General features: G+C 40.6%; 1 protein-coding gene across 1 annotated transcript in view; it reads right to left on the bottom strand.

Moving 5' to 3' along the window:
* LOC104951841 (GDNF family receptor alpha-4-like) overlaps window positions 1–8559 on the bottom strand; it is a 51893-nt gene extending 43334 nt beyond the window's left edge. Inside the window, exons 1-3 of the mRNA XM_010778578.1 lie at window positions 8489–8559; window positions 7936–8045; window positions 6259–6393 (exon numbers count right to left, since the gene is read on the bottom strand). Of these exons, the coding sequence (XP_010776880.1) occupies window positions 6259–6393; window positions 7936–8045; window positions 8489–8559 (316 nt within the window). The remainder of the gene's footprint in view (window positions 1–6258; window positions 6394–7935; window positions 8046–8488) is intronic.
* Window positions 8560–14259: the final 5700 nt, after the last annotated feature.

Genomic DNA, 14259 nt, shown 5'->3' on the forward strand with positions numbered 1-14259 from the left:
ACTGACACGTTCGTCATGAACTTACTATAAAATGCACCTAACAAGTAATTTGACTTTTCATTTTAAAATAACTCACCTTCCTTAAACAGTAGCATAGCAATTAGGAAAATGTGAATTAGTTTTAGGTGATGACGAATCATCCAACTCTATGGAGTGTTATTGAACAAGAGACATAATTAGGGGTGCACCGAATGGGAAATTCTTGGCCGAAACCGATACCGAAAATAGGAAACAGTTGGCCGAAAACCGAAAGGCCGAAAATGATTAATAGAAATATATATATATATATATATAAATATATAAATATATATAATGTATAATTTTTTTTACCAATGTTGTTCAGCTACCTGATTATGGAAAAAGACATGATTATGGCAACCTATAAGTGCATGCTTACAAATGTGCAAATTGGATAAATCCACATGAATGTAACTATTTACAGATGAAATTACAATTGGATTTCAAGAATCTGTAAATAAGGCTGTCTGTCCTCATAAGCAAAGTAGTAAACATTGTATAAAGATACATAAAGTGAAAACTGGATACAAAATCCACAATCAATTACAAATTAAATTACAATTTCAAGAATCTGCAAATAAGGTGGTCTGTCCTCATGAGCAATGTAAACAACGTTGTATCATTTAGATACCGAAAGTACAATATATTGAACACTGTGCTGCTGTCATTTCCCCCTAATGATAACCTGAGATGGTGAATTATAACTCACAATGAAAATTGTTCAGGAAAGTGGGTATAGAGTAGACATGTAGAACTAGATAAGCTTATGATAAGCCAGCCTTGTCTACTTATTAAGGAAAAGTGGGAGGTTCTTTTTAATGAACAGTAGCTTCTCTGCTTTATCAGCCATAAGTCTGTTCCTCTTCTCATCAAGCACATGAGAGGCAGCGCTGAACAGTCTCTCGCTGTCAGTGCTTGTGATTTGATCTTACTCCGCATATTTGTCCGGGTGTTTTGATTTCAAGTGGTGGAGTAATCCCGAAATGGTGAAAGTCTTTGCAGTTACACCCCCTCGAGAAATGTCAGCTGAACACGTTTTACAAATCGCAATCCGCGCCTCTTTCTCTGATATTTTTAAATATCTCCAAGCGCCAGACATGTTGGCTGTGAGCCAGCCGCGAGCATGGTCGCGCGCCGTGCTTGTCGCCGCGTTTTGATTACGTCATCACAACAACACGTTAGCTTACCAACGTAACCCTGTTCCCTGACATTCGGTGATATTTTTTCGGTGCTAAAACTGGTGCCTTTTTAACCATTTTCGGCCGATAATTTTCGGCGGCCGAATATTCGGTGCATCCCTAATATATAATATATATTAAATAATGTATTACAGTATATTACATTGTTGTCCCTGCATCTGGTAATATCTTCCTAAATAACTACGTCTGAAAGCAGAAGTTTAGGGCAAATAATTGAAAGTAAATATTCAACAATTACACCACACATTGTATTGTATATTATATTCTTTGCAAGCTCTTGCGGGCCACATCAAATTAGGTCGCGGGCCGGAATTGATTATTTTCTGTTTTATAGAAAGGTTTGTTTTGCACACCAGAATTATTTTTGGGTGGGAAATTGTTGCTCTGTTTGGGATTGTGCAACTGCGAGTTTAAATCACACTCATTAAAACCCATTAGNCGGGCCACATCAAATTAGGTCGCGGGCCGGATTTGGCCCCCGGGCCTTGAGTTTGACACCCCTGAACTAAGTGATCTCATTTTTAAGTAAACCTAATCTGAGGTTCCGTTTTCTGCAAAAACACATCTCCCCTCCAGGGAAATACGCTCTTGGGCTATCAATTCATTTGGATTATTTTCTGTTTTATAGAAAAGTTTGTTTTGCACACCAGAATTATTTTTGGGTGGGAAATTGTTGCTCTGTTTGGGATTGTGCAACTGCGAGTTTAAATCACACTCATTAAAACCCATTAGAGGAAGTCAAGTGGCGATCCCTTTGTGGAGCTCAATTAACAAAAGGGATTTACTGTACGGAGAGTTTTGTCACTGGAGAAGAAGATAATGCTTTTAATGAGTATCATTGAGTTTGTATTCTCTTTGTTCTTCATGAATCTTCTCATGTACAGATTGTGTTGAACTGCTGCTACTCCATCAGATGATTTTATGCTGTGTTTCCCCATCTTTGATAATGAGGCCTCGCTGCCTCTCACTTGATCATTATGCTGAGAACTGGATGAACCCCAAGATGGTGAATTTCACCTGCTTCTATACATTCAAAAAATACTGTAGCTTTACCTTGGAAGCTTATCTTCTTATTGAGTTTGCAATCACATCAAATACACGTTTATTTTAATTTAAGTACACTTTTGTTATTTTTCTATTTTATTATTTCCGGTTTATTTTGCACCTGTATTTCCTGAAAAAAGTAGACCAGGAGAAGGAAAGGTCCAGTCTCCTGCTTCACAGCTCCTGCTTGTAAATAATTAAACTTGTGTCGAATAACGATACATATGAACACTCAAATTAAAATACAAGTACATTTGATTCTGTTTCAGATTACAGCCTGCAAATGACAATTATTGAATTACTGGATTAATGAATTATGAGCCGTAAGTAAAGAAGAGAAAGGGGTTGGGGAATAACTTTAGTTTGCTAGAGATTTTAATGATTGCGATTACATATCATTAGTGTGTGTGCGTGCGCATGCATATATATGTGTCCGCAGCTAATCTCACATACTACTGTAAAGTTAATGTGTGTTTTTGTTCATATTTATGACCGTTTGCTCAAAATGTTCTGTGTTTGTTGTGATCCCTGATTTAAAAGTATATATTTTATTTGACTATTCATACCGTCCGTCATTGACTGCTCGATTACTCCTACCAGCCGCAAGTTATCAACATCTTCAGTTTGGAATATAGGGATTACAAATTGTTCCAGATTTACACATCAGGAAAATACTTCTTATCTAGGCTACCAGCGTGTCAGACGCAGGCTACAGATACATTTTATTCAATGCACCAGCTCGGTAATACAAAGTTGTATTGGGGTCCAATGTACAGTAGAATCTATCTGACATTGGAAACTGATATTGGACAAGAATTTACAGCAGTTGTTTTTGTGGCCATATCATTTTAGTATGTGTGTCAGAAACAACAAAGAGCATAAAGAAACAATGTGGCAAGCTGTTCATTCTCAAAGGAAAAATATAATTTGTGGGTAGAAGTCTCCAGCGGTGTCTTAAGTTTCACACTTGAAAAGCAAGCTGGTCTCTAAAATATAAACCCATCGCTCAATGCAGCCGTGTCCAGTAGAAGCAGGCGGAAGGATATCGTCTGATGTCTGATGGGAAGTTGGTACTTTGTTGTTTTTGTAATAATTGAACCAAGACTTGTATACACTTGACAAACATCGCCAATCTGTTGTGTCACCGCGTGACAGCGGCTGGCGTTTGCTTTGTGTTGTCATCGGTCTGTCACTGCTGTTATTATTCATGCCGACGGCTTTTGTAGGAACCTGCCTTATTCTGTTGTTAGAAAAATAATAACCCAGAATAAACTCCAGTGTGTGCGGTGACTCCAGCAGCTACAGCTTGTATTACTTTGTCACAGCCATCATTCTTCTTTCACTGCTGCTATCACTCATTCAGAGGGATCATCTGCTATCATCAGCTCTGTGTGTTGTTGTTGTTTGTGTTGTTGGATTTTTCCAAAAAACCTTCCACAAAAGGTAAAAGATTACAGAGGATTGGTGGATAATCCTTATGACAATGATGTCTTTATGTTATCATTTGTTCAGCCACTCATAAACAGGGACCGAATATCATAAATAGCCATGTTTCTTTATACAGTGATAAATGTCTCATCATAATCTAAACAAGCAGATATTATACCCATTACTGTGTGCCAGCTATTAATAACAGCGCTTTGTCACCACTGCCATCACTCAGGGGGGTGCTGTCTGCGAGTCTTATTTATGTGACCAAATAAATGAATAACGACTGAAGTAAACACATGGAGACGGAGTCTTTACTCTGCACTCATGTGTCACACTGCAGCACTCCCCGAGGATATTTAAAGAGTGAAAGTGGAGGTCTAGAGATGAATTGTTGGTAAGTGTCAGCAGCACGTTGCAGTTAGTTTTCTGGTTTTTAACGATAGATGGATTTTTTATTGAGGCCAAGAGTCCAAATATTATCTCTATAATTGTTAAGTTATAGAAGGAATATGAAAAAGTAAATATCACTCTTGTGCATACTTGCCAACCCTCCCGATTTTCGCGGGAAACTCCCGATTTCACTGCCCTCTCCCGGTTTCCTCCCGGGGTCATATTTCACCCGCATTTCTCCCAATTTCTGACAAAATCAGATTTACTCAGGACTGTTTCCACTCGGACTTTAATACAGCTACACCATTGTTTGGTTTCCATGGTAACACGTCTCTTTAGCAGCGCGCGCAACTGAAAGTCTGAGAGGGTGAGGAATATAAAGTCACAGAAAACAGAACAAGAATCGAAAACCCGACCCTCTGCTCACTCTTTTCCTGTAGGCAGTGCACTTACAACTACAATAAGCATGTTAATGTTAATCTAATACAGCTCCGGCGATCCACTAGCTCCCCCCCCGCGGTGGTTTTGGAAATGCTCCCGATTTCTGAGGTCTCAAGGTTGGCAAGTATGCTCTTGTGTCTGTGTGTTAAATATAGAGCTGGAGTCGGTAAACAAAGTCAGTTTAGTTTAGCAGTTTCATGATAATGCTTTTTGTCTGATCAAGTCTTTCTAGCATCACAGCAGCTCTATTTGCAATACCAATGAAGAAAAGTGAAAAACACATTTAACATGTCACCAAAGACGAAAGATGTTCGAGACCCTTCGACATAAATTGATCTGAGATTAAGCACCACATTTATTTTTAGGATGAACTAACATCTCATTAAATCTACTTTAGGATATGGTTGTTGCTAGCAGGCCTTATTATATTCTTATGACTGACCTGCAATCTTCAGTCTTTGAGCAGAGTTTCATTTGATGAGGCAGTTTTGATTTTCAAAGCGGTGGACAAACATCTGTAGGCTGCAAATGTGGTATAACTGTAGAGCACTCAGAGCATAGAAGTAAAACACTAAAGAATAATTGTTCTGCTCGCCTCGAAACACCTAAGGCGGCGGAGGAACTAAACATTTGTTTTATTCTTCTGCAGAATGTGCTCTTTCCCAGATAGTACATTGTCTATCATTACACCCATATATTTGGATTCAAATCCATGCTTGTTTTTCAATTTGGATAGGAGTCTTCTACTCCTACCGTTAGCAGAAGGCATAGCTAGTTCTAAAATGTTAATATATATATATATATCTTGTATAACCTATGGGTGGTACTGACCTGTCTGCAAACATAAAGTCTGAAATGTTCTTTACTGTTCTGTTATGCTGTATTTTCTATACATATTAATGTGCTTACCTGACAGCTTAATGCTGTTTCAAAGCTTTCTCTACACTGCTCATTTCAATTGTATGTTTTGTTTGTGTGCGTAAAACCATAACATGAAAGGACATTGGTAAAAAAAAACCTGAATGTAATAATAAATGATAATATAAATTCTTCATGCTGTAATTTCCAGAAACGATGTCATTTGAGATGAACAAAATGAACTAGCTGAAAATGAAATGATTGCCCAAAGATGAGGTTTCATGGAACAATGAAAAATAACAGGCAAAAGAGCCAAACTGCGAACCTGGTTTTAACCGTTCAAAGTGAAATTGATCAGATGAAAGCACGGACAATCATAGACCGTGGCCGTTTCTCAATCGCGAGGAAACTGGCTTCCAAGCCAATATTTCAAGGATGCTACGTCATTGAGTGCCGCCGAAGGACTTTTCCAATCTCCAGCATACTCGGAATTCCAGCGAGGTCGCGTCCTTGGTTTGGGGGTAATTTCGAGGCTGCACATGGCTAGACTTCGCGTCCTTCAAATCCCCACAATGCTTTGCGCACGGACCAATTTCCCCAAATCTGTGGAGGAAAATGTAAGGCGGGGCCTCTCATATGCACACTTGCTAGCCTGTTCTGCCCTTCGTTTTCCGAATGCCAGGAAGGATTCTTGCCTAGCTTCTGAAGGAAGTGACTCGGAAGACATGTGCTACCAAGCAAGCGTACTCCACATTGAGAAACGGCCACATTGTTTTTAAGAGGAGGCTTCAGTGCTAAGCTACATCAAAAGGACCTGAAGTATCAAAGTGTCAATGATCGTTGTGTTCCCCACTACCAGAGGTCAGCTGCTACTCACTCAGGCAGATGTTGTCGTGGAAGGCGGTGAGGAAGAGGCTGCACTGCTCCCTGTGGTTCCCACTCGCTGCGCAGGAGCACCACGGCCCCACGTTGGAGGTGGAGTTGTCAAGATAGTTAGGAGTTATTGTGCTTCCTGTAGAGAGGAGGAAATAACACAGATATGTCAGTTCAGAGGCATGGCAACGTCACACAACTTCCCATATACTAGGTTTACAAAAATAATGAATCCAGCAATGGAATAGGAAGCAATCTCTTATTTTATTTAACTGAAATTACCTATCTTTTATGTTTCTTCAAGCTTTTGAACCTCCTAAAAAGAGCAGTTTTGTCAGTAAGACTGAGAAGTGTAATGTCTTAACAAGCAGAACTGACTTTTTGAATCTGGTTATGCTTGATTAAATCTTACACTGATTACAATAATCAAATAAAAGGCGTTTGAATGGTAATTTCTATAATCGTAGTGTTGCTAAAAGCAGGTTGATTGATTAATTGGTGCGCATGTAAATGTATCAGCTGTGAGAGAAACTGTGGCGAATTTAAAAAGAGGAATAGATGAAAGCAGAGGGAACAGAGACAGGCAGGTTAGATACGTCTGTTGGGCCTAGGCTTAACATTACTAGGCCCAAAATGAATACCGTATACATCTTGATGGGAATAGCTAGGAATAGGAATACGGTTATCTGCTTCTTATTTTCTATGTGATTTCCTTCAGGGATGTATTCATCAGAGGCATACATAAAGATCACAGAGCTGCATGTTTGTACAGCATCGCCCTCCTGACCCATCGTATTCGATGTTAACAGACCAAGTTCAAACCGTGATTAGAGCACTGGTCATTCTTAGCTTTTCTTTGAGTTTTCCAACATTCATATCCACGGCAGCAGGCGGTTTAGAGGACTTTGATCACAGAGTTCCCTCAGATGTATTCTTTTTATTCCTTTCTGCCTTTGGAGCTTTTCAGCAGGAAGTCATTCTGCAGAAAGGGTAATATAGCCTTGCAGCTTGTATTCTTTTTAAAAGAGGTGGGAAATAGAATTGCTACACTTTGAGGCAGTGTGGCGAAAAAGTTTTGATTTACCTCCATTGATTTTCTGTGTCCCAGACTTCCAAACAACAACACCTTAAGAGTCTCACTTCTACGCTAGATGAGAATGGCCAATCACTGCTGCCCACCTTCCTGACTCTTTATCTGTGCCCCTCTGTCACGTTGCAAACTAAACAACCTTTTTGTCCTCCTCATTTCGCAGCTGTTCAGTGTGGTATTGTTGTCCTATACAGTAATGACATGTTTATACTGAGTTGATTTTAACAAGCTTTTGTGCATTATGTGATCTTTTGTCAAGTTTTTATCTAAAGCGCAATAAGCTGTGTTCTACACCTCTGCCTGCTCCTACTCATAGTCACGTCAGGGATAATTCCCTCAAAACAGCGGTCAATAGTTGTAATTGCACTACTTATAATGCCAACGACTTGTCCGAGCAGGCTGCAGCCACATTAATCAGCGCTCTATCGATTGTTGAACACCGCTTCTCATCACAATCGTTGATTCATTCTTTTGAGTCCTGTTCAGTGCACTTGTCTGCTCTCTGCTTTCCTCCCTCTAAAACCTTTTTGTTGCTGATCCATCACAGAAGGTGGGAGAGCCGGAGCTGGCACAGAAAGATTTAGTTCTTACCAATCAGGCCGGTGTACGCAAGCAGACACGCTCCGTAGTTCTCCTGCTTGCAGCCGCTGGCGCCCTGCTCCGACGGTTGGCAATCATACTGGAACTGCGCCCAGCGAGACCTGTGGGAGCAATAACATGCCATCCATCATTTACTTGTGCTTGGCTGCTGCACACATTGTGTTACTGGGGGGTGCCCGGCGCTGGGGTTTCTCTCTCAATGACAGCATGTGGATCTGAAACCCACTACGCTAATCTACCTACCTGTACTCCTACATGAACTCCCTCCACTCGTCAAGATCTCCCGCTCTGCAGCACTTTAACCCTGACTCCAGTCACCTCTGGACACATTCATCCCTCTTTTTTTTTCCTCCCCACTTTTTCCCAGCCCTCCTGGAAGGCTGCCAGTCTACAAGGAGTCAATGAGGGGCAAAGATAGGCCTTGACTCTGCTCTCTAACTACCGTGGGTGCTGTCTGGCAGGCCTGGCTGCGAGCCGATTAGACAAATATGGATCTCACACAGAGATATTTCCTCCCACAGCCGCTCTGCCTTCAGTCATTCACCTTTCCTGCCAGTCGGCAAGACATCTAGCCTCATCATCATCATCATCATCACACAAGGCTATCGCGGCCATCATATCACATCAGCGGCCCGGTCGCCTGGCATTTGTAACGGGATCCCCTCGGGGCAACACAACTCCCCGCTCTCCCCTCGTCTGTCATGTCATTGTAATGATGCACGTAGAACTCATAGGCTGTGTGCTAAGTGAAGGCATCCTCTGCAGGCTGCCGGTTAATGCCAGCTGACTGGTGGGGGGATTGGGGGGCTGCGCAGGGGCCTTGAGATGCTCCATCCATCGGAGCGGCGGTGCAGAATAATGCCTGATCGATAGCCGTGACAGATGAAGCCCTTTGTCTTTCTGACATTTGAAGAAGAACTAGATTAAACGCTGGCCACCATTTGCCGTCAGAGAGCGGAGGATGACAGGGTGTGTATGAGAACTCCATGTTTTCACTGCCCAGTCATTGAGAGAAATGCACACTCTGAATTTTAATGACTTTGATAAAGACATGGCTTGTTTTCTGATTGGATGTTGACACCCAATTACAATTTTAATGCAATCTTTGTTTTCATCAGTGTCTCACATAGGCCACAGGAATTTAAAACAGAGTAAATACAGACAACTTGTCTTGTGCAGAGGGTCAGGCAGTTTGCTGATCTTGATGATGTCCCGTTAGTAAATTGATAAATATTTTCTGAGCACCTTGGCAGGAGAGTGTGTGTGATTCCCGATTGATTATGGCCGCTCTAATAATGATTATTTCACACAGTGGCTTATTGCCTGGCGGCTGTTCAATTCTGCTTTCAGAAAATGTGGAGTTGAATTGAACTAATTAAACACAGTTAATGAGTGTAACAATTGAATTAATTAAACACAGCTGACTAATTAAATCTAAATGAACATATCATACCAGCCAGACCTATCTTCCAAAACACACAATGCCATTTATTCTCCTGAGAGAAAGTCATTATGCCTGGCTGCCACATCAACAAAGCACTTCATATAGAACACAAAAGTGGAGAAACTACTGCCGCATTAGGCCATGAAAATAAACTTGAGCAACTTGTGTTCAAAGGTTATTTTCTGTCAACACCTAACTTTTTAGATGTTGCAACTCATATTGCCTCACAATAAAGAAAGTAACATCACAGAGTTCAGCTGCATGTTTGAAGGAAAGAGGTGTTAGAAGCTTTGCTGCACTGTGACTACGACTTGTTTGTGAATTACTGCAGCTTGCAAGTTCACTGCTAACAAGCTAGCTAACCAGGACTGTGGCTCAAGTGAGGTATTTAGCTATTGGCTAGCTAGCTTGGTTGCTATTGTAATAATTAGCCCACAGAGTTTATTCAAAAGACATGTACCATTCTCAAAAAAGTCTACAAACAATGCCTCTTCTGTGCAGAGGTATAAATAAAAAGTGGATTTGCCCAAATAGCTTATTTTGTCTTGTACCTTTCTTTCAAAAGGTCAGTACTGTCAAGACTGATGGTTCTCAAGGGTCTCACTTTGAACACTAATTATGGTGTTTGGACTGAAATAAAGTGGGTTTGACATGACATTTTAGAAGCATGTGTGATTGACCCATAGGTGGCAGAGCAAACGTCTTATTAAAGATACATTAATTGAAAGGGCTGTCTCAAAGAATGACATACAGCTCAACATAACTACTGTACTTTAAAGTTTTAGTTCTGTTGTTTACTTTGTTTTCAGCACCTGTAAGGTAGTTTATGTGAATCTAACCCTACCTGCTCAGGCAACAGTTTGCAACACACAAAATAATCAACTCATGCAGCTTCAATATAGGAAACTATCAGTGGCAATATGTCCTTTTTAAGGTATAGCATAATTACTGACAATTCAGGGAAGCGTTTTCCAGTCCCTTTCGTTGAGTTCCCCCGGCTCTCTCTGACTATTCATTGCAGAAGAGCTGTCCAGTGTGCAACAGCAGAGAGCCAAAGTAAATAAGCGTTTAGCGAAGCTGGTCAAACATCTAAGACAAAGAGGCCTAGATAATTTTCTCAGGAGTTGGCAGATCAAACAAGATGTTGGATGTGTCAGTAACCTCAGGCAGGTGTGTGCTGACAAGTGAAACATAAAAACCCTGATAAGCTGATATAGTGTATCAAAGCTTGTTTCTACATTTATGTACGTTTTCTCCCTCTAACCTTCACAAAATAAAATCTATTTCAGCTTTAGCTCTTTGATATCAGCACACCAGAGCGGCCCTTGAACACAGCACAACTTTCTAAATCAATCAGTGTTTGCTGTCATGGATTACTTCTTTTCTTTCTTTCTTTCTAAAGAAACTACAAATTCCATTTTATAGACGTATGTAATGCAAAACAAGGACACTTTACAAAATGTAACCAATATCTTAAAATGGTTTGATGCTTTAGTCAGGGCTGCCAACATTTGAGTTCAGCTTGGATTGAGATTTTTTTTTGGTGAACCGAAAAAAGAAGCGTTCATGTGTACAGTGTTACAAATGTATTGAACATGTACAAACTAGGGTTTCCCATTAATGTACCGGGCACTACAGTGGAACACGCACATACACAGTGTACCCGTGACTCTTACAATGAAGGCTCGATAATCAGCTCACAGCATATAAAATGGCATATAGGTGTAAGCAGAGGTAAAGTGCTATTTTATAAGTGATGGGGGGGGGTCCTCACCTCCTCCAGGGGGGGCCGGAGGCATGCTCCCCCGGGAAGATTTTTAATTAAATATTGAAGTTAAATGCATCAACCTGGTGCACTTTGAGAGCAAAAATAATTTATGGTAAACAGATTTTCTTTTTCTTTTTTTTTTTGATTTTACAAATCACTCATCTTTTAAACTGTATTCTTGTTTTACTGTCACATAGTATTTCATAACTGTTTTTCATTTATTCTCATAAATGGTGACCAAAACGTTTGAGACCCACTGAGATAACTAGACTAAAGTTAACTAACTAAACACTCAGAGAGCCCCTTACCTCACTGAGCTGTAGTTATCTNGCCGTGCTTGTCGCCGCGTTTTGATTACGTCATCACAACAACACGTTAGCTTACCAACGTAACCCTGTTCTCTGACATTCGGTGATATTTTTTCGGTGCTAGAACTCTTTCGGCCGAAAGCCGAAAGGGCCTTTTTAACCATTTTCGGCCGATAATTTTCGGCGGCCGAATATTCGGTGCATCCCTAATATATATATATATTAAACATTGCCATTTAACACAGCTCCCTGTCTACCCTCACAGGCCTAAAGGTCGGAACAGAAAGTTGTGGAAGGATGAGGGTCGCTGGGACCACGACAGGTTCAGGGAGGAGGAGCAGGCGCCCAAAAGCCGCGAGGAGCTCATCGCCATCTACGGCTACGACATCAGGAACGGCGGCGGCTCCGGAGAGCGGCCGTACCGGCAGCGCAGGCCGAGGTGAGCAAGAATAATAATCCGTCATTTAGAATGTATTTCAGTGATCCTTAGTAGTGCTGCAGGGATGATATATTCGTGCAGTCTGACCCTGAAGGTAACATCTCCCTGGTTCCCCCCACAAATAACTGTCTCTTTATCCTGTTATTATGATAATGTCCTAATCAGTTTCTCTGACAAATGATCAACAGTGTGCAATAACTAGACCCTCCAGAAAAACGCGCACAAAAATCCTTGATTATGCGGGCTAAAATCCTTGATTATGCGATTAAACATGTAGGGTTTTTCTACATGTTTAATCGCATAATCAAGGATTTTAGCCCGCATAATCAAGGATTTTTGTGCGCGTTTTTCTGGAGGGTCTAGTTATTGCACACTGTNTAGGAACCAGCATCTGAATAAAATCTTGGGAGCGCAGGCCATATAGACTTTCTCTTTGACACATATACTGTATGTGCAAATGTAGGAGGGATGGAACCAACCCAAGCAGAAAATTGGATGCATTGGGTTCTCGCTGATAAATAATTTAAAAAACAACCTACAGTATGCCTGGATAAGCCGATACTGTGAAGTCTTTCCGCCAGGATGATATGATCAACTGTGTCAAATGCCTTTGACAAATCAATAAATTATAAAAGAGGCCCTATTTAGCTTTTTGGGTTTTCCCTTTCCTGTAGTGTGTTCTATAGGTTTTTTGAGAGAAAAAGCCCAAATCCCCCCCTACAGTAGAGGCACGAAATACAAATATCAAACTGGAAATGAGCGTAATCTTTCCTCTTTAAGGTTGTAGGATGTCAATATGGTGATTCAACAGCAGATTTAGGACCCAAGATTCCCTAAAATCAGGCAAAGCATATTTCATTTTGTCAATGCCATGTGACTTTGTATGTAACCTTTATGATATATAGTAAGTATGTTAGTCACTGTTTGCAGGAAGCTAAGAAGGCAGATTTTAGTCTTAAAAAGAAAAGGGCATCCTTAGTTTGGGTTGTCATGACAACTGTCCTCTCTGCTTTGTGTTTGCAGGACTCAGCCTGGTGGAGGATTACCCGTATGAGCCGGAGGAGAGGGACTCCGACTACGTTCGTCTGGCCTCCATTGCTGCCGGTGAGTAGGAGAGCTCCATCCCATACAACGGTCTCTCCCCTCTAAATAAACAGAGGAGTAAAAGGCATTCAGACAATAAAAGCATCCATTTTTCACCTAAAACAATATCTGGGTCCAAACATTACATTACATTTAGCTGACACTTTTATCCAAAGCGGCTTACAATAAGTGCATTCGACCAGGAAGATACAACCTTGAAGAAAACAGAATCATATAAGTACATCAGGTTTCATAGAGCCAAACATTTCAAGCTATTTTGGAGCCAGGATAGCAAACTGACCAAGTTATGTGTCCAAAAAAATCCACTTGTTATCCTATGTCATTTCGACTGAATAGACGCAGGTATATGCTTGTGGGTTTGTAGAGCGTTTGATGAGTAACACCGCACACTTTGCTGCTTTCTTGCATCCGAGCCTGTGGGCAGGCTGCGGGGCGGGTATGGGCTGCTGTTAGCCCTCGAGGCACAATTAATTACCTATTTACTTTAATGCACGTGGAGGCAGCAAAGCTGGCGGTGGAGAAAGATAAAGAGAGACACAGCGAGTGTGAAACGAAAATGAAGAAAATGGAAAGAAGTGAGATGGAGAAAGTGAGAAAGGAAAATGGATGACAGGCAGAGCTGGTTTGTTTACTCAAACAACACTTCTTCCTCTTGGAGGTTAGAAAAAGAGATAGGCTGCACACAAATGAGAAATGAAAAGTTCCTTTATTTTCATTGGGGAGGACCATAGACTGTAAAGTGAAGTGTTTTGTTTTCCCCGACAGCAATTATACTCTGCATGAGTGAGGCAGAGATGGAGAGTGCTAAACTTAAATAATGACAAAAATGAAGTGATTAGTATGGAAAGCATTCATGCATATGCCATACAGTATAAAAATAAATGTTCCAGTGCAGAAAAAAAGTTTAAATTAGGCTGTGTCCGCCCTCCCTTTGAGATGTCATTATCCACTTGTTTAAACACTTGAATTTGGTGTCTCCTAAAACTAAACATAAAAGAGAAAAACAAATGTCGAAAGTTTGTTAAAAATGAGACTTCACTAAGTAAGGACACATATGCAAATACAAGTGCATGGTACAGTTTTTAAAAGCTATTAGAATGTTATATTTGAAATAATGTTCTTATTAAATTCATTATTTTAAAAAAACTGGGTATTGAATTACGATTAAGGGCTTATCTAAAATATACCATGTTGTTTTGAGTGAACTGCTCAGGAGAGGACGAGTGGAAACTCACTGTTTGTTTTGACAAAT

Source organism: Notothenia coriiceps, unplaced genomic scaffold (assembly GCF_000735185.1).
Source record: "Notothenia coriiceps isolate Sejong01 unplaced genomic scaffold, NC01 NC01_scaffold00000339, whole genome shotgun sequence".
Lineage (NCBI taxonomy): Eukaryota > Metazoa > Chordata > Actinopteri > Perciformes > Nototheniidae > Notothenia > Notothenia coriiceps.